We start from the raw sequence: 23235 nt of genomic DNA on the forward strand, positions 1-23235 counted from the left end.
ATTCTATGTAGCTCACCAACTCCCAGTATTAAAAACAACAAGAATAATTGTTGAGAATTTTAATTAGAATGACATGGAGGGTATAGATTTATTTCAAGAAGAGGTGATATATCTATAATGATCTTTTCACCAACAAAACAGGTCTCGCCTCTTACATGCTTCTGAAATTGTGGCATTGTTTACGTTTAATAGATTCTGTATGTTTTCTTTTTCGGGAATTTAAATATTATGTTCCATTATGTATACTTTTCTTTACGTTATTTAAATTTTAAATTTTGCTTCCTATATAGGACAGTGTTGAATTTTGTTATATAACTTGGTAGATGGTAAATTTTCTGAATCCTTCAGGTTGCTTTTCTTATATGCTTGAGATTTATTTTATTATTATGGTTTAGCTAGCATTTGCAGAGCATTAACTGTTATTTGGAGCTTTCGAAAGTTGTTTCTACCCGGTCTTGCTGTTTGTTTAAAGATTCTGTGCATGGGACAGAGCACTGAATTGTCTCACTGCAGCATCTTCATTGGGGTGGGTTCTCTTTTCTTCTTATAGCTTTTTTCTTCTGAGCAATCAATATGGAGAAAACTACGAATCCTTTTCCCAATCATGAGTCACCCTTACTTTATGGCAATGATCCCTATTTGGTTATGATGTTTAATTCTTCTAATGTACTGCTGGAGCTCTTTGCTTTGTTTCTATTTAAGAATTTTGCATCCACATAAATGAAATTGATCTATAGTTGTCTCTCTTTATGCTAGTGTTATCAGTTTATGCAAACATTATTAGAATGGATTTATACAAAGAATTGGGTGCATTCCTTCATTTTTAATGTTTCTGCACAATTTAACATCAGGATTGTTCTACTTTGCTAGCTGGCGGAATACAACACACCAGAGACGAATTGGCTTTTAATAAAAGGGGATTTATTTCATTAGCTCTTCAGAGGAAAGGCAGCTGACTTTCAAGTGAGGTTCGTTCTTAGGTGGAAAAGCACAGGGTGATCTCTGCTGCCTTTTCTCCAAGCCTCTGGGTTCCAACAGCTTTCCCCAGTGTGATTTGTTTCTGCATCTCCAAAGGCCTGGGCTGAGCTGCGAGTGCAGAGATGAGGTATGCTGAGCTGCTTGGGCTGTGCTACATTGCACTCTCTCATTTAAGCACCAGCCAATTAAATCAAACATCGTTCATTACAGCAGCCACACCTCTTAGCTGACTACAGATGTAATGAGCAACAGATACCATTGACTCATGTCCGCAGCAACAGAACTAGGTACCTTCACCTGGCCAAGTTGACAACTGAATCTACCTACCAAAAGGATTATGTATTCTATGAAAATCATAAAGAATTCAACTATCAAGCCAATGCAGTTTTTCATTTCCTTCCAAAGCTAGTAGCTTGTTAGGTCTTTTCTTGCTGTTTGTTTAACAAAAAACCCCGCAAATCTACCCACATCTTCATCTGTTGCCTCCTCCTCCCATCCTATTAGAATGGAAAAAGTGTCCCTGCAACAAAGGCCGCTCCACATCTGTTGTTTGAAGCTCATTCTCATTGCTTTCTCAGAACCCTTTCTCACACTACTGAGTGCTTCCACTCTTGTCTTTTTATGTTCTCACACTTTAAGGATCAGTGTCCATCGACATTTAAACGTGCCCAAATCTGAGTTCAGAAAAAGCAACATCTGGCCTTCAATATTGCTTTTTCTTTTGATCTCTCCCCTTTCTTTTGCAGTCAAGCATTTTGGCATCCTTATCTGTTTCATTACCTTCCCTTCCAGTCATGGGTCATCTCACTGATGTCTGATTTCCCCTCCCACCACATTCCATGAACCCCAAGCTACCTTTGATCACATATGCAGAAATCACTTGTCAGGGAGTGTGGAAGTCCAGTGTCAGGCTTTACCTGTTTCTTCCTCACTGCAGCTTTACCTTACTACACAGAAGAGCCCTCTAAGTGCTGCTCCTCAGTCCACCTGGATGGCTTCTTCTCCTGTGTCTGACTGTGTCAAGTCAAGGCTCTCAGTCTCTGAAGATGTAGTTGTTCATCAAGTTTAGATTATACGATGCATGTTTGATGGATGGAAAGATAGTTTAGGATGCTGAAGGTAAAGGGATAGTGACAGGCGATGAGGACAGAGAGGAAGAGATAACATATGGCCCTGTAGATTGTAGATTGGAGTACGGAGTTTGGATTTTACCTGAAGTTTAGTTGAAGGTCCATTAGAAGATTTTAAGTGATGAAAAGATAGATATTAAGTACCTGCAAAAATAATCATTGGCTACTGTGTGGAGAATGGATGGTAGTGAGCAAAGAGGTAAGCAGGCAGGTAAAATAGAAAGTTTATGGCTTGGGCTAGGTAGTAGGAATAGAGGTGATGAAAAGTGTTTTGACTAAAAATTCAATTTTGATGGTATCGATAGGATATCCTGACGGGTTGGATGGGGATTTGAAGAAAGGGAGGGTGTTGTGGGTTATCCCAGGGTTTTTGCGTAAAGCCATTAGGTGAATTGAGTTACCATTTTCTAATCTCAGAAGATGGGGGAAGAGTTGATTTTTGGCCTGTGGGATGTTCAGAACATGTTAAATTTAGGCTATGTTAAGCTTGTGATGCCTATGGGGCAGCCATATCCTAACTCACTGCGTATGTAAAATTCAGAGTCATGAGCATTTAGATGGCATTTACATCCATGGGACTGGTGTGTACATAAAGAGGAGGCTCAGCGAGAGGAGGAAGATCTAGCAAAGGAAGCTGAGAAAGAACCTCTCCAGGAGAGGGTGGTAATGCAAGCCAGGCAAAACATTTCAGGAAGTAGTGAGAGACCGACCACCTGTGACACTGATAGGTTCAGTGATGAAAGCTTAAAGAACTGGGCATTGCATTTGGCAGCCTAGAGGTTACTAGTAATCTTAAGTGCAATTTCATTGGCCTGTTGAAATAAATGCCTGATTGCAGTGGGTACATGGTTTGCCTTGGGGGATGTCAGAGCTAATCAAGGAAAAAAGATAAGACCACTAGATGGGAGTAACACGCAGTGTATTCATTGGGGCTGTGCTTTGACAGGTTGTGTGAGAGGGGAAAATCCCTCACAGCAGGGAACCTTGCAGAGGCTGTGATGCAGGGGATCACCCAGAAAGGAAAGCAGGGTCAGAAAACTCCAGAGGAGAGAAAGTACTCGAACTACTTTTAAAGCAATTAGATGTGGAAAAATTTGAGTCAGACACTGGCAAACTTATTTGGGAGTGTGGGATTGGCTCACAGGCCAAGGCTGATGTCAAGAACTAACCAACAGGCAGAAGGAACACACAGAGGTCATCATTAGCTCATTTACATAACAGTGGAGGATTGAGGAGGGCATTGGAAGTGAGGAAGTGAGTCTCAAGGATTCCTTCAATATCTTTTGCTGAGGGGGAGCAAATGAAGCCAAGGAAAATTGATTTGTGTGTTTTTTTTTTAACCTTGGAGTTTCTAGAGTATGTTGACCCATTAGAGAAAAATTGATGTAGAAAGTAACTGTAGAAGTTAAGGCGAGAGAGAGAATGGTATTTTGTGCACAGCTGGGGTTAAACCTTTAGTTAGGGCTTGGATGTCCCTCCACTCTTGGGACAAAATGCAGAGAAAGCCAGAACAGGTGCCAGGAGGTTGATACAGGAGCTCCTGTCCCAAGACCCTCATTTTCTCTGGAAAGCAATAAGTAAGGCCTGCTTGTCAGTGTGTATTCTTCCATTAAAGACCATAAAATATTTGTTTAATTAAAAAACATGAAATTACAGTGATATAGTATTGAGGTGTATATATATATATATATATATATATATATATATATATATATATAGTCTCAGATTTGGAAAAGAACATTCACTAGTTCTTGCAAATAGAGTAAGAATATTGGGCAGCATTGAGTGCTCATGTGAGAATTGTGTCCGCCCTTGTAAATTGCCCTAGACAGCTGAATCCGTTGGTTTTAATTTTTTGCTGGAGAGTTCAATTGCTTGGGCGAAAGTGGAGAATACCTGGATAGGTGCACCTTACTGAGCTTGGGGTTTTGCTGCCAGCTGAGAATGTCAAAGAGAGTGAAGTTCAAGGGTTGACCGTTTTCGCCTTGTTTGGAAATCTTTGGGCTTCCTGAGTGTGCATATTCATGTCTTTCATTAAATTGAGGAAGTTTTCTGTCCTTATTTTGTGGAATATTCTCTCTGCCCCTTTCTTGCTTTCTTCAACTTCTGGGAACTCCAGAGTGCCTATATTGGCACACTTGATGGTGTCCCACAGGCCTTAGGTTCAGTTCGCCTCTTAAATTCTGTTTCCTTTCTGCCCCTCGGTCTGAATCATTTCTTTTACATTGTTGAAATCACTGATTCTTTCATCTACCAGCTCCAAGCTGCTGTTGAAACGCTTTAGAGAATTTTTCATTTCAAGTATTGTGGTCTTCACCTCCAGTAGCGCTTTTTCTGCAAATTTTGTTTTTAAACACTTGTATCTCTTTATTGAGATTCTCATATTGTTCATTCATTATTTTCTTCATATTCTTTAGGTCTCTTGCCGTGTTTTCCTTTGTCTTCTAAGTCTTTGTCTAGTCTGCCCAATGTCTTGTCCTCTTCCTTGATGGTTTCTGGATTTTTATTTTATTCCTGTGGATGGGCCATTCTTTCCTGTTTCTTTGATTATCTTATAATCTTTTGTTGCCCACTCACCATCCTAATATTTTAAAGTGACCACTCTGGGATTTACTCCCTGAACTATCTGTTCCTTAAGTGTGTATGCAGCTAGTGATATGACAGAGATTTTCTTCAATGCCAAGAGCTAACATAAACAAACATACCAAAGCAAAAAGCACCTTTCACAGTCTTTGCAAATTCATTCTGTGTGGGTAGTGGTCTCCTTCGGAGCTCAGCCCTCCTATCAAAAGCAGCCTGAGGCAAATGTGAAATGCAGGGTCTTCTTTGTCTTACCTAGGTCTGTGTGGGCTTCTTGTCCTGGGCTTGTACTTGCTTGTGGCATCAGGAATGACCAGTGTACAGGAATTCAAATGCACCCTCTTCTCCCTTGGAAATAGATATTCTGCCTCTCCTGGGTGCTCTGTTGCATGACATAATGCAGGTAATATTTGCCCCAAGCTGTCTCAGCTGAATTGTTCTTTCACTACTTTAGCTTTCTACAAGTGCTTCTTTGCTTTCAGGACAAATTCTCAGATGGGGAACCTGAGTCAAATTTTCATCTAAGATTGGTACTGACATGTGGGCACCCCAGTATGTGCACAGGGGTTCTCTGCTTTCTCTGGACCAGGGCCAAGGTCTCACAGTGGGAGCTCAGGCTGGCTCCACACTTCACCAGAGAAGGGGTAGGGGATGGTCTAGCAAGGGCACCAGGAATTTTGCCTGCTTTTTCTTAATTCACCACTTGCCCAGTTATTGCATCCCTTTGACTATTTTCCAGAATTTTCTGGGATTTGGCTCTACTAATTTTTATAAGTTGTTCAAAGATTCTGGGTTGATGGAATCCTGGAGCATGTTATACCACCACCTTGGTCAACTGTATAAAGAAGACTTATGGGATGTGTTACTGACAAAGCTAGTGGATTCTTTTGCCCATGCAATCAAATGACTAATTCCTGTAACAAAGGGTTTTGTTTTTTATATATTTTATTTTTTTGCTTGGGCAGGCACAGGGAATCGAACCCACATCCCCAGCATGGCAAGCGAGAACTGCCTGCTGAGCCACTGTGGCCCAGCTGACAAAGGGGTTTTAAAGAATGAAAATGTATTGCTAGGCATGTAACACGAGATGAGGTGGCCTATAGGCCCAAAAATCTGTCTACTTGAACAACAGTAATTCTGATAGTTTTATAGCATTAAAAGATGGGCAGGTTTTAGGATAATGTGCTCAATAGCCGCAAATGATGTAATTAGAGGTAATTTAATTATTGAGTATGCACAGATGGATTACATGCTTAGTCACAGGGCACATGTAAGAAAATGGTGGCCTTAATATGAGGATGGACAAAATTTTTAGTATTACAATGAAGTATAGGTGACTTACCGGTTAAAGTCTAAGCCACTGCATATGTTAGGCAAGGCCATTTTGGTTAGATCCAGTTTCAGTTATCAAGATAACTTTGGATGTGAGGCATGTTAGTCATGGGCTGACCCAGGCCTTTTCATTAATAAACATTAGGGGCTGTCTTTAGTGATTACAAGATTTTAAAATTGAAAAACTGGATACATGGGTACAAGTGAACGGTAGTCACAAGATTTTTACAATCACAAGGGCATAAAATAAATGTTGTATAATCAATATCGGAGATCAAAATAGCTGTATTAGAATTCAAAGATTTCAGCTATTTCTCTCTGTCTGCTCTAATATACCATAAAGTAAAAAAGAAATATCTATATAATACTTCAGTAACCATAATCATGCCTGAAATCCTAACTTCTCAGTTAGAACTCCCACCTTTCATTTGATAATTATGTCTCAATCTTGAGGGATAGCTGGGCAACAACTCTTCTAACTTCTTTAAGACTGAAAAGGGGCATTGTCATTGAGGGGCAGAGGGATGAAACTGGTTGTTGTTTTTGGAGGGCCCCGTATTTCTGGATTTCAGAGCTTATTTGGCATTGGAACAATCTGGAGGCTTTAAGTCTCTGAATACAAACTTAATAAATAAAACTTTTATGGAGCCCAGGGTATTCCTTTGGGTTTCCAGGAACACTGTTGGCTAAGTGTTGCCACATTGTGGCAATTTGTAATATCTGGCTGAAACCTGCCCAAGAGTAAACTCTAGAATGACTTCTCAACTCCATTTGAGATCTTTTAGGCATTGAAACTCTGTTTCTTCTCCCCTTTTGGTAAACTAATCCCACCATGCCAGTGCCAGGCTCATCCCTGGGAGTTATGTCCCATGGTGCCAGGGCCAGGCTTGTTTCCCTGTCAGACATGTCCCATGTGGGGGAAGATCAGACTTTGGCTTAGAGAGAGATCACATTTGAGCAACAGAAGAGGTTCACTGGGGGTGACTTTTAGGCCTTCATAATAAGTAGGTTCAGTTTTGCCATTATGTAAATATGTTTCATACGGGTAAGTCTTATGATTGAGGCCTTGGCTTATTATATACGGAGCCCCAGTAGCTTAGGAAAATATCAGAAATTCCCCACATACAGAAGTTTAATAGTTCTGCCTTTTCTCCAGTTCCTCAAGAGACTTTGAAAATACTTTTTCATTTTCTGCTCAAAATGTATCAGGGTATAACATTAACTTGAGCAAAATATTCAGATTTTATTCCTCGTTCTAGGTTTCATAGTAAATAAAACTGAATTAGGTCATTTCAATAAACTGACAAGAGAGGTTCAATTAGATAGAAAATTTAAATTTTGGACAGAACAAACATTTTTTCTTTTGGTTTCATACAAAACTTAAAGATTTAAAATGCAGTAAATATGTATTTTTTACCTAGTATATTGATTTACTTTAGTTTTAATCAGGTCAGTTTCAGTTACAGCTTTAATTGGAGTTTGACTACTTTTTCAGTGTTTTAACAGTTGTTGTAAGGAATAATGCTGACTTTCAGAGCTGGAGAACGAACTCTGAGTCTGAAGTATCACACAGATACTTAAAGTTCCACGGAATTCCCAGAATATACAAAGAGCAAAGCTTTTCAGAATTTAGACGTAACAGTGGACGCTTACAATGTAAGCGTTATTATTATTTTTATTTTTATTTTTATTTTTTACCTGAGCAGGCCCTGGAAATCAGACACGTGTCTCTCTCATGGCAGGTGGAAACTCTGACTGTTGAGCCACCATGACCCATCATAAGCCTTAATTTCTTATCTTTTTGTTCACGTCGGTAGGCACAAGGAATTGAACCCAGGTCTCTGTCATGGCAAGTGAAAACTCTACCTGCTGAGCCACCGTGGCCCATCATATGCCTCAATTTTTTTTTTTTATTTACATGGGCAGGCATCAGGATTCGAACCTGGGTCTCTGTCATAGCAGGCGAGAACTCTTGTCTGGTGAGTCACCGTGGCCTGCCCCCTAAGCCTCAGTTTTTTCATAAGTATTTTTAAATGAAGCTACTTTCAGAAATAAAAGCATTCAACAGTTGTCTTATATTGACAAACCATTGCAGAGATTTTGTTCTGTTTCACCTTTACACATTTACCATAGTTATGTTAAGTAACAGATAAACTATAATTGATATATTTGTTCTGCTTCTCTTTGAAGGTCTGTCCTTGTTTCAGTTGAAGCACTCACCTATAGCTGACCACATATACTTTTTCTTTTCTCTATTTTTCTCATATTTTCATTGAAATATATTCACATACCATGCAATTCAGCCTTTGAGTATGTACTCTGGTTTTTAATATATTCACAAAATTGTTCAGCCATCACCACTAATTCCAGAACATTTTCACCATACCATTAAGAAATTTCAAATCCACTAGCAGTGTCAACCACTAACCTAATTTCTGTGTCTGTGGATTTACCTATTCTGTGTAATTCATATAAATGGAATTATATAACATGTGGTCTTTTGTGTTGGGCTTTTATCACTAAATATAATATTTTCAAGGTTCATCTATGTGGCACGTATCAGTACTTCATTCCTTTTTATGGATGAATTATATTCCATGGTAAGGACATACCATTTTTCATTTATTCATCAATTGTTCGATATTGGGATATTTCTAATTTTGAGCTATTATGATTAATGCTGCTATGAACATTGTTCTAATTTGCTAGCTGCCAGAATGCTATACACTAGAAATGGAACAGCTTTTAGAAAGGGGAATTTAATAAGTTGCTAGTTTGCAGTTCTAAGGCCAAGAAAATGTCCCAATTAAAACAAGTCTATAGAAATGTCCAGTCTAAGGCATCCAGGGAAAGATACCTTGGTTCAAGAAGACTGGTGATATTCAGCATTTTTCTCTCAGCTGGAAGGGCACATAGTGAACATGGGGATATCTACTGGCTTTCTCTCCAGACTTCATGTTTCATATAGTTCCCCATGTGGTGTTTTCCTTCTTCATCTCTGAAGGTCGCTGGCTGTTGGACTCTCTGCTTCTGTGACTGTCGTTCTGAGCCCTTCTCCAAAATGCTTCTTCTTTTATAGCATTCCAGTAAACTAATCAAAACTCACTTAGAGTGGGTGGAGACCTATCTCCATCTAATGAAGTTTAATACCCACATTTGTTTGAGTCACATCTCTATGGTCATAAGCTAATTAAAGTTTCCAACATACAGTACTGAATTGGTATTAGAAGAAACCGTTGTTTCCACAAGGTTGATTAGAACTAAACCATGGCTTTTCTAGGGTACAGAAACCTTTTCAAACCATACCACATATCCATATACCTGACTTTGTGTGCATATACCTTTTTTTTTTAATTTAAGAAAATAAATAATACACTTAGAACCACCAACAATGGATGTCTTAGTTAGCTTAGCCATAGGCATATTTCAGTAAAGTATCCATATAATTATTATAAAGTCTGTGTTGGCACAGTAAGTTTCATAAACCAATTCAAAATTAAAGCAACAGGGAAGAAATCTCCATATTCAAATAGTAAAGTTCTTATATTCTACTTATTAAACACTAACTTAGATACCATTTGATCAGCTGTCAAAACTAAATGTTCTCAAAACATACAGTAGAAAGTTCTTACAAATGTCTGCATTGCTATAGTAATGACCTAAATGATCTGTGTTACTCAATATTTTCCTGATTTCATATTTGTAAAATTAACACATGGAATCTTAACCACCTAAAATGGATATTTGGTTAGTTTATCCATAGGGATATTTAAAAAATCTAAGGAATCTTCATAAAGCCTCTTCGTACAATTTTCATAAACCAGTTTGAAATTAAAGCAAGCAAGGAAAAAAATCTATAAATGCAGATAAGAGGGTTACTTTAATTCTAAATATTAGACACTATTTAAATGCCATTTGATTAACTATCAAAACTGTATACATTCTCAAAATACCAAGTTAAAAGTTACTACAAATATCGGCTTTGCTATAGTGGTGAGCTATGTTACTAAATGTATTCAGATTTTTGGTTTCAAGAATTTATTTTACCTTATATTTACTATAACTTCTACAGTTTTGCTTTAAACTCTTTTTTTAGTTGTAACGTATAAATGTATGTACAAAGAAAAGAAAGGAAAAAGCAATAATTTTCAAAGCACATTTCAATAAGCAGCACTGCCTTTGCCATATCCCATAAGTTTTGATATGTTCTATTCTCATGATCATTCATCTCCAGATATTCACTGATTTCCCTAGCCATTTCTTCCTTGACACACTGATTATTTGAGAGTGTATTGTGTAATCTCCATATATTTGTGAAAGCTCTGGTTCTTTGGTAATTCTAATTTCCAACTTTATTCCATTGTGATGAGAGAAAGTGCTTTGAATAAATTTCTATCTTGTTACATTTATAGAAACTCAGTTTATGTGCTGTTATATGATGTATCCTGGAGAATGTTCCATGTGCACTAGAGAAGAATGTGTATCCTGGTGTTTTGGGATGTAATGATCTATATAAGTCTATTAGATCTAATTAATTTATCTTATTGTTTAGGTGCTCTGTATCCTTGTTGATCCTCTTTGTGGTTGTTCAATTTATAGCAGGAGTGGTATATTGAATACTCCCACTACTACTGTTGATAAGTCTATATCTCTGTTCAGTTTTTCCAATATGTGCCTGATGTCCTTGGGACCTCCTTGATTGGAAGCATACACATTTATGATTGTTATTTCTGCCTCGCAAATTGTCCCTTTTACTAATATGTAGTGTCCTTCTTTGTCTCTTATCTCTTATCACATCTTTATTTTTCAACACTATTTTGCCTGATATTGCTATAGCTACTCCTGATTTCTTTTGGTTATAGCTTGCATAGAAGATCTTTTTCTATCCTTTCACTTTCAATCTAACTGTGCCCTCCTACAGACCTCGCTCTCCTGTCTTTTGTTATCAGCTGACAGGGCTCCCTTTCGTATTTCTTACAGGGCTGGTCTCTTGTTTACTAGTTCTCTCAATCTTTCTTTTTCTTTGAAGATTTTAATCTCTCCCTCAGTTTTGAAGGATAACTTGTCTGGATGAAGAATTTTTGGTTGCAAGCCTTTCTCATTCAGGATCTTAAAATATCATACCATTGCCTCTTGCTTCCATCTTGCTTGGTGTGTAGTGGAAGGCAGTATCATGTGTTTTCTTTCTATGCGGTATATTGCTTTCCTTGTGCTCCTTTCAGGACTTTTTGTTCCTCTTCAACACCTGACAATCTGATTAGTATGTATCTTGGAGCAAGCTTGTTAGGATTTATTCTATTTGGAGTTCGATCGGCCTCTTTGGTTTGCATATTTGTGTTTTTTATCAGGGTAGGGAAGTTTTAGCTAATGATATCTTCAACTACTTTTCCCAACCCTTTACTCTCTTCTTCTCCTTATGGGACACCAATAATTCTTATATTTTTGCACCTCTCATTCTCCATCATTTCCCTAAGAGCCGGTTGTATTTTTCTTCATCTTTCTTGTCATTCGTTCTTTTCTGCAGTCTAGTTCTACTGCTGTATCTTCTATGTCACTTGTTCTTCTTTCTGCTTCTTCAAATCTGTGAAGTGTCTCCAGGATATTTTTTATTTGGTTTACTGTATCTTTCATTTCTGTGAGAGCTGCCATTTTTCTATTTAATTTCCCAAATTCTTCTTTATGTTCTCCTTGTGTTTTCCTGATATCCTTTATTTCTTTATAAATATCCTTGAGTAGTTATTCTGTATTTTGTGTCCCCTCTGGAATTTTGATTTGGTCATTTGAATGGGCCATTTCTGCTTGGATCTTGGTGTATTTTGTGATTTTTCTCTGGTGTTCAGGCATTTGATTATCTTGGTATGGTTATTATGCAGTTGGTTTCCTTCACGCTTCTAAAGGTTTGTATTTACTTAGTTTTAGCTAAATGTTACCTTTTCCATTTTGTTTGTTTGTTATTCTCTGCCAAAGCAAGGTCTAGATCTCATGTCGAAGATACAGTTCAATGTAAGGGTCTATTATAAGGTAGGCTGGGGTGAACGTTTAGTCCAATGGCAGAATGGCTGTCCACTATGCAGGAGACCCTAGGAGTATTCCCAGCCAATGCACAAGGAAAATGATCATGAAAAGGAAAGAGAAAAAACATAATAATAATAAAGTAAACTGATAATAGAATAAAACTATGAAAAACGAAAACAAGAACCACAACAAAAGACAGCTCAAGAGTAGTTGGCACTGTATTCAAAAGGAGAAACCCCAGGATATACTGCCAGTGAAGTTAGGCTGGCTTCCACCAGAGGGAGAGAAAACTTAAGAGAAAAATAATAATAGTAGTATTAAAAATAAGTTAAGTAGAATAATAGAAAATAATATATGGGGTAAAAAATTGAAAATGAGTAAACTATAATAATGTAAAATGTCTATAAGATTTTTTAATGTAATGGACAATTATATTACTAATATAAATATATAGAAAGAATATGTTTTAAAAGGGGGAAATACAAAGGAATATTAAAAAAATAAAATTAAAATAAAGACCTAGGCACATAGGAAGTTAGCTTGCTTGCACTTACCTCTTCTTCCAAGCTGGTGGTGACAGTGAAGCATCTCCTCCCTCACGCTCTCACCTCCCTGCCTGGGGCAGCCTACCTGCACTTACAACATCTGGCCAAGAGATCTTGCACTCAATTCTCCTCCACCATCAGCCCCGCCCCTCTTGGCCAAGGTGACTCAAGATCAGCATGCTCAGCTAGGTTGCTGCTCTGCCAGGGGCAACTGTCTTGCTGGGTCTCTGCCAGGGACTGGGCAGCAGACCAACACATGAGGGATCAGTGGATCAGCTGATCTGCCATACTTGTGAGACTGCCAGATACTGCAACTGGGAGCTGGTTTGTCCTACACCCAATTGGGTGACCACTCCCCTACCCCGAGGCCCACCTTGTGGTGGAGGATCACTGGCCTTTGGGCTCCTTGCAGGTGCTGCCCTCTGTAACCATGTGGGGAGGTTTCCCCAGCCATCAGGTGTACAGGCTGAAACCGAAGGGGGCCACTCCTCTCCTATCACACCTCCCCGGTGCACCGCAGTCCACCCGGTGTCGATCCTCCTCACCCAACCCATTCGATCTCCCCTGATCCTCCTACCCTGAAAAACTGACTAAATACCCTCCTAGACTACTCATACTCCTGTTCTTGCAGTCCTGGACATTTTCTCCCTGTGTTCTATCTTGTTTCATGGAGTAAGTGCGAATTCACTCCACTCCAGTCTGCCATCTGCCCAGAAGGTTGCCTACCACATATACTTTAAGAGAAGTATTAGAGCAAAGCAGTGTGATTGAAAAGTAAATGGCTGTTTCTATAATATATAGCTTCTTTTTTTAAAAGAATAATACTAAATCTATGTCTAACATCATATCTTTGTTTAACATTACACCAATTAATACCAGGATATACCAGGGGCAGTGAGAATATTGTCAAGTCTTCACGAATTTTTTATACAATTTCTGAATATATGAACAACATTTTACTTATACAGATTTGGCTAATATCAGGATAGAAAATCCCTTTTCACCACTGTAATACTTCCCAAGCACCTATGCATATGTTAACCTGTTTTAACACTTTACAAGATGAAAGAACAAGTTCATTGTAACAGTTTTTCTCTTAAACATGAGGAGACTTCTCTTCTGAAATAAAGGATGATAAGGTGAACATAAACTTTTAGATATATATTATTCTGATGTAAAGTTTCTTTTTTAGGCAGAGCACTCGAATAGTCAAGGAGACCTTTTTAAAACTTTACATTAAGAGCAGACTAACAATCTGCATTATTTTAACAAGGAGAAAATGGAACTTTAGTTTTGTATGAATACACTGTTTGACATAAAAACTTTCTTTTTTGAAATATGATAACTACACTGTTAAATTGGGCCAGCATTGACTATGTCAGACAGAATTCGCTTTTATAGGCTTTTTTTTTACAACTCTCAATATTTATTCAAGGTTTCTAGTCAACAATGACGACAAACAAAATTCACTTCCTTAAGCTTTCTGTTGCTTTCCATATACATTCAGTACTTGTAGACAACAAAGACTATAACAAACAAAGCTCATTTTCTGCAACTTTCCATATCCATTCACCTATAATTTTTATCTATCCAGACCTGCACGTGATCAGAAATAAATTTGATGATAAATCCACAACGCTCTTTGAATATGTATACTTCTTTCCAGTAACCGTACTCATGAAGAGATGAAGAGACAGAGATCTTACAAAATAATGGGAGAAGAACGAAATTTATGCTTGGATTTGGAATACAATCAGACATTTATATACTTTGAACTCACAACACACGAATGATTACATTATAATATGCTTAAAATTTCTCAATCAGGCAGTAGTTTCAAAGGTCAAAAGAGCTCCAACTTTGAAGTATGTTTAATATTTAAGGGATGTATATTCAGAAAAAAACTGAAAAATTTTCAACATTATTCTTCAGTGCTAAATAATATCAGGAACATGATAGTTTGCAAAATTAAATTATGGTTAAAAAAACTAGTTCAGAGGTCTTTATTCAAATTCTACTTTCTTATTTAAAGGTTTTACAATTGTCATCTTTTCTATGAGGTCATGTTTTATCTACCTGTTTTGAAAATTCTTTCAGCATTTTTATTTTTTTATTATTGCTCTCTTACACTATGCTTGGTATAAATGTATTCTAACTAGAATATAAACTCTTCACTGTTAAGAATTATGTCTTTCCCACTCAAAACAGCACTTACTGACAAAAATATACTGATTTACATTAAGAAAGCTACCACAGATTCAACTTCTTCCACATACTGAATGAATAGATGGCCATGTAACCAAAAGTCAAATTCTTTGAAATCCAGGTAATTAAGGCTATAAAAAATTTCATTTTTATTTCCTACAAAACTAACTGATCTCTTAAATAGGCATTAGCAAATTAAAATTTTTATTATATTTCACATGTGTTATTTCCACCAAGTATATTGCTCAGATTATGTAACTTAACCTATTTAGTTAGGCAATTTTAAGAGGAATTTTGAGAATGTGCTTATAATACCAGCTTATTTTATCGATAAGCTTATATAAATTGAAGGAGAACACACCCAAGCAGAATAGAATTGCATTTGTTCAATACAAAAATTTAGTTACAGGATACATGTAAATGGTGGTCTTGTTATGATGGGCATGATTTTTGATATTATAATGAGGTGTAGGTGACTTATAGGTTAAAGTCTAAGCTACTGCATATGTCAGGCAGGCCCATTTTGGTTAGATCCAGTTTCAGTTACCATGATCAATTTAGGCTTGGGGTGGTTTAGTTCTGGGCTGCCCCAGGCCCTTTCATTAATAACCATTAGTCACTGTCTTTAGTGATTACAAGATTCTAAAATTGAAAAACTGGATAAATGGGTATAAGTGAAGGTTAGTCACAAGGTGTTTACAATCACAAGGGCTTAAGATATGGGCTACATGTCATGATCAGAGATCAGAGAAGCTAGATTACAATTCAAAGATCTCAGATATTTCCCTCTGTCTAATACACCATTAAGTAAAAAAAGGAATATCTATAAAAAATGCAATAATCACAATCATCTCTTAAATCCTAACTTTTCGGTTACAGAGGTTGGAGAATGGGGAATTCCATATGGAATTTGGAAAAGGTTCAGTTTCAGCTGTGATCATTTAGTGGCAGTGAAGTCAGCGAACAGAGAAGTCAGAGTAGGCTGTGGATCATTCGCCTGAATAATGACAGATGTGGTGGAGAGAGGGGAGCCTGGGACTGAAGTCCTCAATGAAGTGAAATGACAGTGAGGTTGGTGTGGAAAGCTGGAAAGACATCAGAGAGAAATGGAAATATGTCATGAATTAAGCTATTAAAAATTCTAGGCTATTCAAAGAAGAAACAAGAGAAGAGAGAATATACACCTCAATGGACCAAGTTTCCATCAGGAACAACCCTCTATTCACTCTGTCTGAAATTTCCCCCATACTGGGAATGCCCAAAATTCAATGTTGAAGTTTTTTTATATCATTTATCACAACTTGATTTCAAGTGGTTGTTTTTTCTTTTACTCCCAATTAATCATGAATTCCTGGAGGGCATGATCATATATCATTTATTTTTTGATCTAATACTATCAGAGCATAATGCATTCGATTTGATAGGTGTGGAAACGATGTTTTGAGGTGCATAGTAAAATATATGAAACTAAAACATTTTTTGTACCATCTAATGTCTGGCACATATCAGTCAGGTGAATATATTTATCATTGTGTATGATAGTTTTTAAACCATTTCTTGAACAATGATGATTTAAGGATATGTTTCCCATTTTTCAACTTTTGTTATGTTTGAACTTTTCCTTTATCGTACAGGTGTATGCTTTCTGTGATAATTGCCATGGTAATGGATCATCATACTCCCATGCTAGAGTTTTAGTTGGTTATGTTACCTCTATAATGGAAGGTGCTGGCTACATTAATCACGCAACTTACTTCACTCTAGATGTCGTGTGTAAAGGTATGATTTATATATGCTTTAAATTTAAGTTTTGCCTGTTTTTAAATATTATAACTTGGATTGAGAGCTTGTTACAGGAATCATTTTGAGAGTCAAATTTGGAACATGCTTAATTTGTTGAGAGGATTTTAGTACTATAACTCCTTCTCTAGTATACCTGCTTCCAGTTGGTGGCTCTTTAATTTTGAGCCAGACCTTTGGAGTTGAAGGTGATATAAAGCAAAAGGTCAGATATGTAATGTTATTGAAACTACATGTTTTGCCTGTTCCTTTATCTAATACAGTGACTAATATTTGTGTAATGTTTTGTTCATATGGGTATTGAATTTCTAATATAACTGCAAAGTATTACCAGAATACAGGGGTATTGTTAATTTTTAAATAAAGTTTGAAGATAGCCTTGTACTTATCTGCGTGTGTGTGTGTGTGTATTGTTGAATGAAATTTAAAATTAACAGACATAACATTCTTATTTTTTTTATCCCTAAAGCAATGGTTTGTTAATTTGCTTATGCTAATTGAGTTTCATTCAGCAATTATTATTGAGTACCTGGTCTCCTCACAATAGAGTGCTAGATATTGAAGAGGCCTAGATTAGTAAGACTTTCATCAAGCCCTGTCTGCAAAGAGGTAGCAGAGGGTTTTATTGTTGGCCATTACAAATAGACATATAATAAAGTCCACATGTCAGGAGACAGACAGACATATGACTCTATATAATAACGTGATGAGAACAGACTTCTTGGGCAGAGCAGAGAGAACAATTGATGGCTATGGGAAGAATTGGGAAAGGCCGAGAGGATGAAATGCTCTCTGAGCTGGGCCTCATACCAGTGCCATCCCGGCTGGGATGGATTTTGAAAGATGATTAGAAGCAAAAAGTGATACCTGTGCTGCCATTTAGCTTGGGATAACAGGGGAAGTTAGCTCAGCCCCACCACGAGAACTTGAACCCAGCTGCTAACCCTGGTGTCCCCCCAAAAACATGGTAAGTGGCCAACTGGGATTTGAAGACCTACTGAGTCAGTAATCCCCAAATATGAGAGAAGAGGCTCCAGAGATTGCTCAACCTCAAAGGAATCTCTCAGTCCCTATAACCCACATGAAAACTGCTGTAGCCTTTACTTGGAGAATTCTTCTTAAGATGGGAAGGACTTGAACATGTTTATAATGTCAGGGGAATTGACATCAGTGAGGTGCATCAGCAGTCAGGAAGGACTGATGGAAGGAGATCTGTGAGGACTAAAGAAAGGACGGGATCCAAAGCCCAGGTGGAGTGATTGCCTGCTACCAAATAAATGAAATGAATCAAAGTAAAGACCTCTCCATAAAAAGGAAGTGCTGTGTTCCCCATCAGCCCTCCTTTGAATTGTTTGATAGTTGCTGTTAATCTGCTGATGAAATCCAATGAAAATGGCAAAAGACAATTTCAATTTAACAAATAACGGGTATCTGTACAAAAGGGAAAAAAGAAACATTGCATTGATTTTTTTGTTCTCCTTAATGGGAAGTCAATATTTCCTGATTCCTTGTTGCTGTTCATTCAAAAGATGTTTGAGGGCCCGAATTTTCTTGGCACTGATTTGAGAACATTTGCATTCTAATCAGGCAGACTCTAGACTGTCAGCAAGTAAACAAAAAAAATAGTAGCAGTTTCCTTTCTACTCCAAATGATTTAAACAGAGAACGAGGTAGGAAAACTGAGGGTGAGGTGGGGCTCAAGTTCGCTGGAGATACGGGACTAGGGAAGGCCTCTCTGAGGAGGTGACACATGAGCTGAGACCTGAGGGATTAGATGCAGTCAGCTAGGGAAAATGTTCCAAGCCAGAGAAGAGCCAGAGGGAAAGTTCTAATGTGGAAAACCCTTGGCCTGTTCTAGGAAGTGAAAGGATGCCATGGAGGCAGGACTGTGTTGCGTAAATGTGTGACTTGAATGAGGGTTGGTATCAGAGATTGTCAGTGCCAGTAGGGTCCAGATGGTGGAGGGCCAGTCCCTGTGTTAGGTGTATTATTTGTGCTATCGGATCTAATTCTCAGAAGCACCTCTCAGGTAACTTTGGTTTCATTGTGGTGGTAGAGATAAAAAAAATGATTGTAGGAGAGTGAGGAATGCAAGGGCTGTAAACCTAGGCAGCCACGTGAGGGAAGAATGGGAGAGAGGGAGGTGTTGAGCATCTGTGCTCATGTCAGTACCCCAGTGCCTTTACAGATGACTGCGTGGGGCTCATTGTTGCCTCAGGGTTCAATCACAGAATGGTAGTGACGATCATTCTGCTTTGCAGACAAAATTTGAAGTCTTAGTTCCATCATTATATCTCATGGAAAATGTAAAACTTCATTGGTGGGTCTTAGATTTTTCTTTATATTGAATATACAGTACATTTTTAACCATTTTGGTGAAGGATGTTAAAAAGGAATTGGGTATTCCACCTAAAGGAGAGGGGTCTATGTTCAGTGCTTATAGAAAGCGATTTTTTTTTTAGAATAAACTGGTTTGAGTAGGCACTTGCAAGGTTCAAATGAAGTCCAGGGGTGCAAGGGTAGTTCAGTGGTAGAATTCTCACCTGCAATGTGGGAGACCTGGTTTCAATTCCTGGCCCATGAGCCTCCCCAAACCAAGAAGAAAACAAAACAAACAAACAGAAATTCAACAAATGGTGCTGCAATAATGGAATACTGACATGGAAAAAGAATGAAATGTTACCTATGGCATTCAGAATACTAAAAGAAGGAAGTTCATGTAGAGTTCTTGAAACTTCTCCTTAGGGCTCAAATTGGCTATCTGTGCAGCCTCTTACCCAGTCCCGAGGTGGCTACCCTGTTTCATTATGCCACTCTTGTGACCATGAATTCACTAAGGGGCTGTGCTTTTTGGCAGTTGACATTCTTTGGTTGGATGTAGCCAATGAGAGGCACAAGTGGCAGCCTGGAGTGTGACAAGAGCCATAACTTCTGTCGGGTTGCATGTAGCAGTATCTGGGGTATGTTCTGTTCTCCAAATGGGAACATTCTGAGAGTAAAGGGGGGGTGTTACACGTAAAATTAAAATTGCTTGTAAAACTTCTGAATATTTAATCAAATCAAGATTCAGCTGCAAATTCATAAAATCTCTTCAATTTCCTTCCATTCTGGTACAGAATATAAGTGTATCTAATTAAACATAAGAACTACATTAAAAGACCCTCAGCACATGTTGAGATGTTCCCACGTCCACCATCTGATTTCAAATGGTTATTCATTGTGCACTCCTTGAGCTCTGATGGTTCAGCGTGTTTGTTGCCTCCATTGTTTTCCTTGGATAAATTTTAAAATCTTCTTCACAAACTTCCTTTCATTAATTACAATTTTCCCGAAGCTTCAAAATCTGAAGATTTTTGACCTGATGTTGAATGATGCAATTAAATATTCCTAACTTATCATAAACAAAATTTTAAGGAGTTATTTCCAAAAAAATAATAATCACAGACCTTGTAGGGTGGTTGGATTGATCTACACAGCAGTTCTTCACAGGCTCGAGCATACCTAAAATTTGATTGACAGGTGCAGCAAAGAGAGAAGACTGATGTGGACTTTTTGATTCAGTATTACTTTTTGGTATTTTATGCAGTATCAGCCCCATCCCAGAAGTTTTGATGTTCGGTAATTTTGAATAAACTGATATGTACCTATAACTTATATATTTCAAGACCAACAGGTTGGTTTCAATTGACTGTATATCATAGCCTGTTTGGATGTGGTTATGAATTTATTTTTTATTTTTATTTTTACCTGACAGTCCTATGTATTTGTACCTATAAAATAGATTTTTACCTATTAAGAACATTTTTCCCAGACCTTGCACCTCTCCCCCAAAATAAGAACTTTATGTGTATTGTGATGGCCATTTTGAGATGTCAAAACCTAGAGGACCCAAAATGGGTGAATGAGGAGAATACCAAGAGTTCATCTTTAGCATGTGAAATCAGAGTAGGCAATTGGAGATATTAATTTGAGACTAGTTAGTGCTGTAGTCCTATACATGTTGGAGTTATCAGTCTTTGAATATTATATAAAGCCACATCAAAGAAATGTGTGTAGATGAGAGTGGAGAGAGATTGTGTGAGAGAGAGAGAGAGAGAGAGAGAGAGAACACATCCAAGCCTTGTGTCTTGGGTCGTGCTAAAATATAGTTGAAATAAAAATTAAGACTGCTATGGAACTAGGAAATGCTTGATCAGAGAGTAAGTGAATGCTTAACTTCAGTAAATATTGCCATTTTTCTAAAATAGATGTACCAACTTATATTCCCAACATCAGTGTTTGAGAATTTCAATTGTTCTAAATGTTCCCGGGTACCTTGCATCTTGTGACTTCCTTTTAACTTATTATGAAAACCTGTAAGAATTTTATCATAACTGTAAAATATGAGATAGATAGATAGATACACTTCTAGGAGTTTACCCCCTTTCTAAAAAATCTGGGAAAATTGCTTCCAACTCACTGTAGCAATATTTCGTTCTGTTGCTACAAGTAATAGCAGTCAATGTTAACTTGGTGCTGTGGGCTTGACATACAACAAATAATTGTCCTGCAGCTCCATGTGCTAAATACCACTAGAAACTGAGGCAAAGAGGCACAAAGTGCCTTGATTCAAGGTTGCAAACTGTGTGGCTGTATCACAGTTTGCACGCAGGCAGCCAGGTTGAAACATGAACTCCTACCTGTGTGCTTTGCTCCTTCTCTAGAAGGAGTTGTGAATGTGACCAGGGGTTTTATAAACCCTGTGCTGCTTCCCAAAAGATTGGCCTCGGAGTGCACAGTTGAGGCTTTTCCCCATTTGACTTTGTGGAGTCAGCAGAGGAGAACCAGTGCCTAGAGGGTTACAGACTTTCTTTCTTACAGGAACACTTACAGGGTACCTGATTCAATATCTTCAAAATCTACCTTAGATCTAACTAGTGTATTAGAGCTTCAGTGTAATTTGTGAGATTTAACTTTGCCACAAATAAGTGATAACTGCAACTCAGTTTTTCTCCCTGGTGGCTTTAGGTTTTAAACCTTACCAAGGTGACTGGATAGAAGCTAAGGTTTCCATCCATCCATCCACCCATAGCAGCAACGCAATCTCCGTGAAGCCTCTGATACATAAGCATGTGCATAAGGTACTTTGTCTGGATAATTATGTTGTCATTACTGACCATTTTTGTTGCTCAAGAGTCTCTTGGGTGTCCTGGGAAATCTAGAAAAATAAGGGAAAATACAATCTTTGTTGAAGAGGTGGTATTTTTCTTAATGTACTTCCGAAAGTAAATGGAGGACAATATAGAACTCATGTATTATTATGAAGTTCTAAATTTTTAATTTTGTAGTTTATTTTGGAAGTGTTAGAGTGTTCTGAGAACAACAAGAACAAACAAAATGCATGTGTCAGAGAATTGTTGGTAATGAATGGAATGGGGGAGGGGTGTGCAAGTGTAGTTCAGTAGTAGAATTCTTTCCTGCCATGCAGGAGACCAGGGTTCGATTCCTGGTCCATGCGCTTCCAAAAAACAAACAAGCGAAACAAACAAACAAAAATTGAACAAGTGGTGCTGGGATAATGGAATGCTCACATGGAAAAATAATGAAATGTGACCCCGCTGTACAGCATACAAAAGAAAAAAAAAAGAATGGAATTGGACTTGAGTTTAGCATTACAAGCTATGGATTATTTGAATTGTGGGAGCTGAGTAGAAACTGAATTGGAAATTCAGTTTGCACAAAGGTGCAGATGGGAGAATGAGCTTGGAATGGGACAGAGGAAATAGGAGCAAATGATAGACAACATAGCACCATATTCCTTTCTTTCTTAACTCTTCATTCTTTCAACCATAACTCTAGAGGTCAATGTACATTTTCTGCAATAGTTAGAGAAGTTTTTGATCATATGAGACCCTGGCCACATGCCGAGAGATTCTGATGTAATTGATCTGAGATAGGGTCTCGGCATGAGCATTTTCCAGGGCATCCCTAGTGTTTTAAACGTGTCAAGCAGGCTGGGAATCTTGATTTGGGGTGATCCACAGTTGGGAGCCAGTGGGAAGAGGTGCAAATGCTGTTATGGTGCCTGCTTCTAAATGGACATTTCCATCCTTATCTTTCCAGGTCTGTATCACTACCCTCTGTGGAAGATATGGGGTGATAGATAATAGTATCTTTTTCACCTTGGATTCTCTGAAACTTCCTTATGGATACCTACCTCAGAAATTCGATGTCATCAATGCGGTTGTCGTGGTGAGCATGCAGCTATGCTATCTTTGGAGAGCAGTTTCTATGACTCTAGTGAAAAGAGGGTAGTAAGAAAACACTATGTTCATGCCCTATGCAGTATTTCTTCTCCTGGCAGGAAAGGGCATTGTTGAAATGTGTTTTGAAAAAAAAATAGTTTTGTTAAGCTTAACAATTTATTTCCAGTACAACTTTTCAAATCTTGAGTATATTGGTTAAATGGATGTATCTTCTGGAGAGAGTTCAGCAGTCTTCATGATTGATTAAAGAGAATTTCATCATAATTCTTTGTAATATTTCATTTTTTTGGCATTTCTCTTTGTAGTGGCTCTGTTTGTTTCTTTTCGTTAATCTACATTCTTTGTTTCTTTTTCTCCTTCAACCTTTGACTTAATTTTTACAACATATTGTGTGTCATAAGAGTT

At 37.8% G+C, this 23235-nt stretch overlaps 1 protein-coding gene across 3 annotated transcripts in view; it reads left to right on the forward strand.

Annotated features, from left to right (window-relative positions):
- Nucleotides 1-23235, forward strand: part of LOC143670385 (RNA helicase Mov10l1-like) — a 43367-nt gene that overhangs the window by 5715 nt on the left and 14417 nt on the right. For all 3 annotated transcript variants that reach the window (XM_077145148.1, XM_077145146.1, XM_077145147.1), the window contains exons 3-5: nucleotides 16420-16564; nucleotides 21593-21705; nucleotides 22688-22816. In XM_077145148.1, the coding sequence (XP_077001263.1) occupies nucleotides 16420-16564; nucleotides 21593-21705; nucleotides 22688-22816 (387 nt within the window). The remainder of the gene's footprint in view (nucleotides 1-16419; nucleotides 16565-21592; nucleotides 21706-22687; nucleotides 22817-23235) is intronic.

The sequence above is a fragment of the Tamandua tetradactyla genome, chromosome X (assembly GCF_023851605.1).
Source record: "Tamandua tetradactyla isolate mTamTet1 chromosome X, mTamTet1.pri, whole genome shotgun sequence".
Classification (NCBI taxonomy): domain Eukaryota; kingdom Metazoa; phylum Chordata; class Mammalia; order Pilosa; family Myrmecophagidae; genus Tamandua; species Tamandua tetradactyla.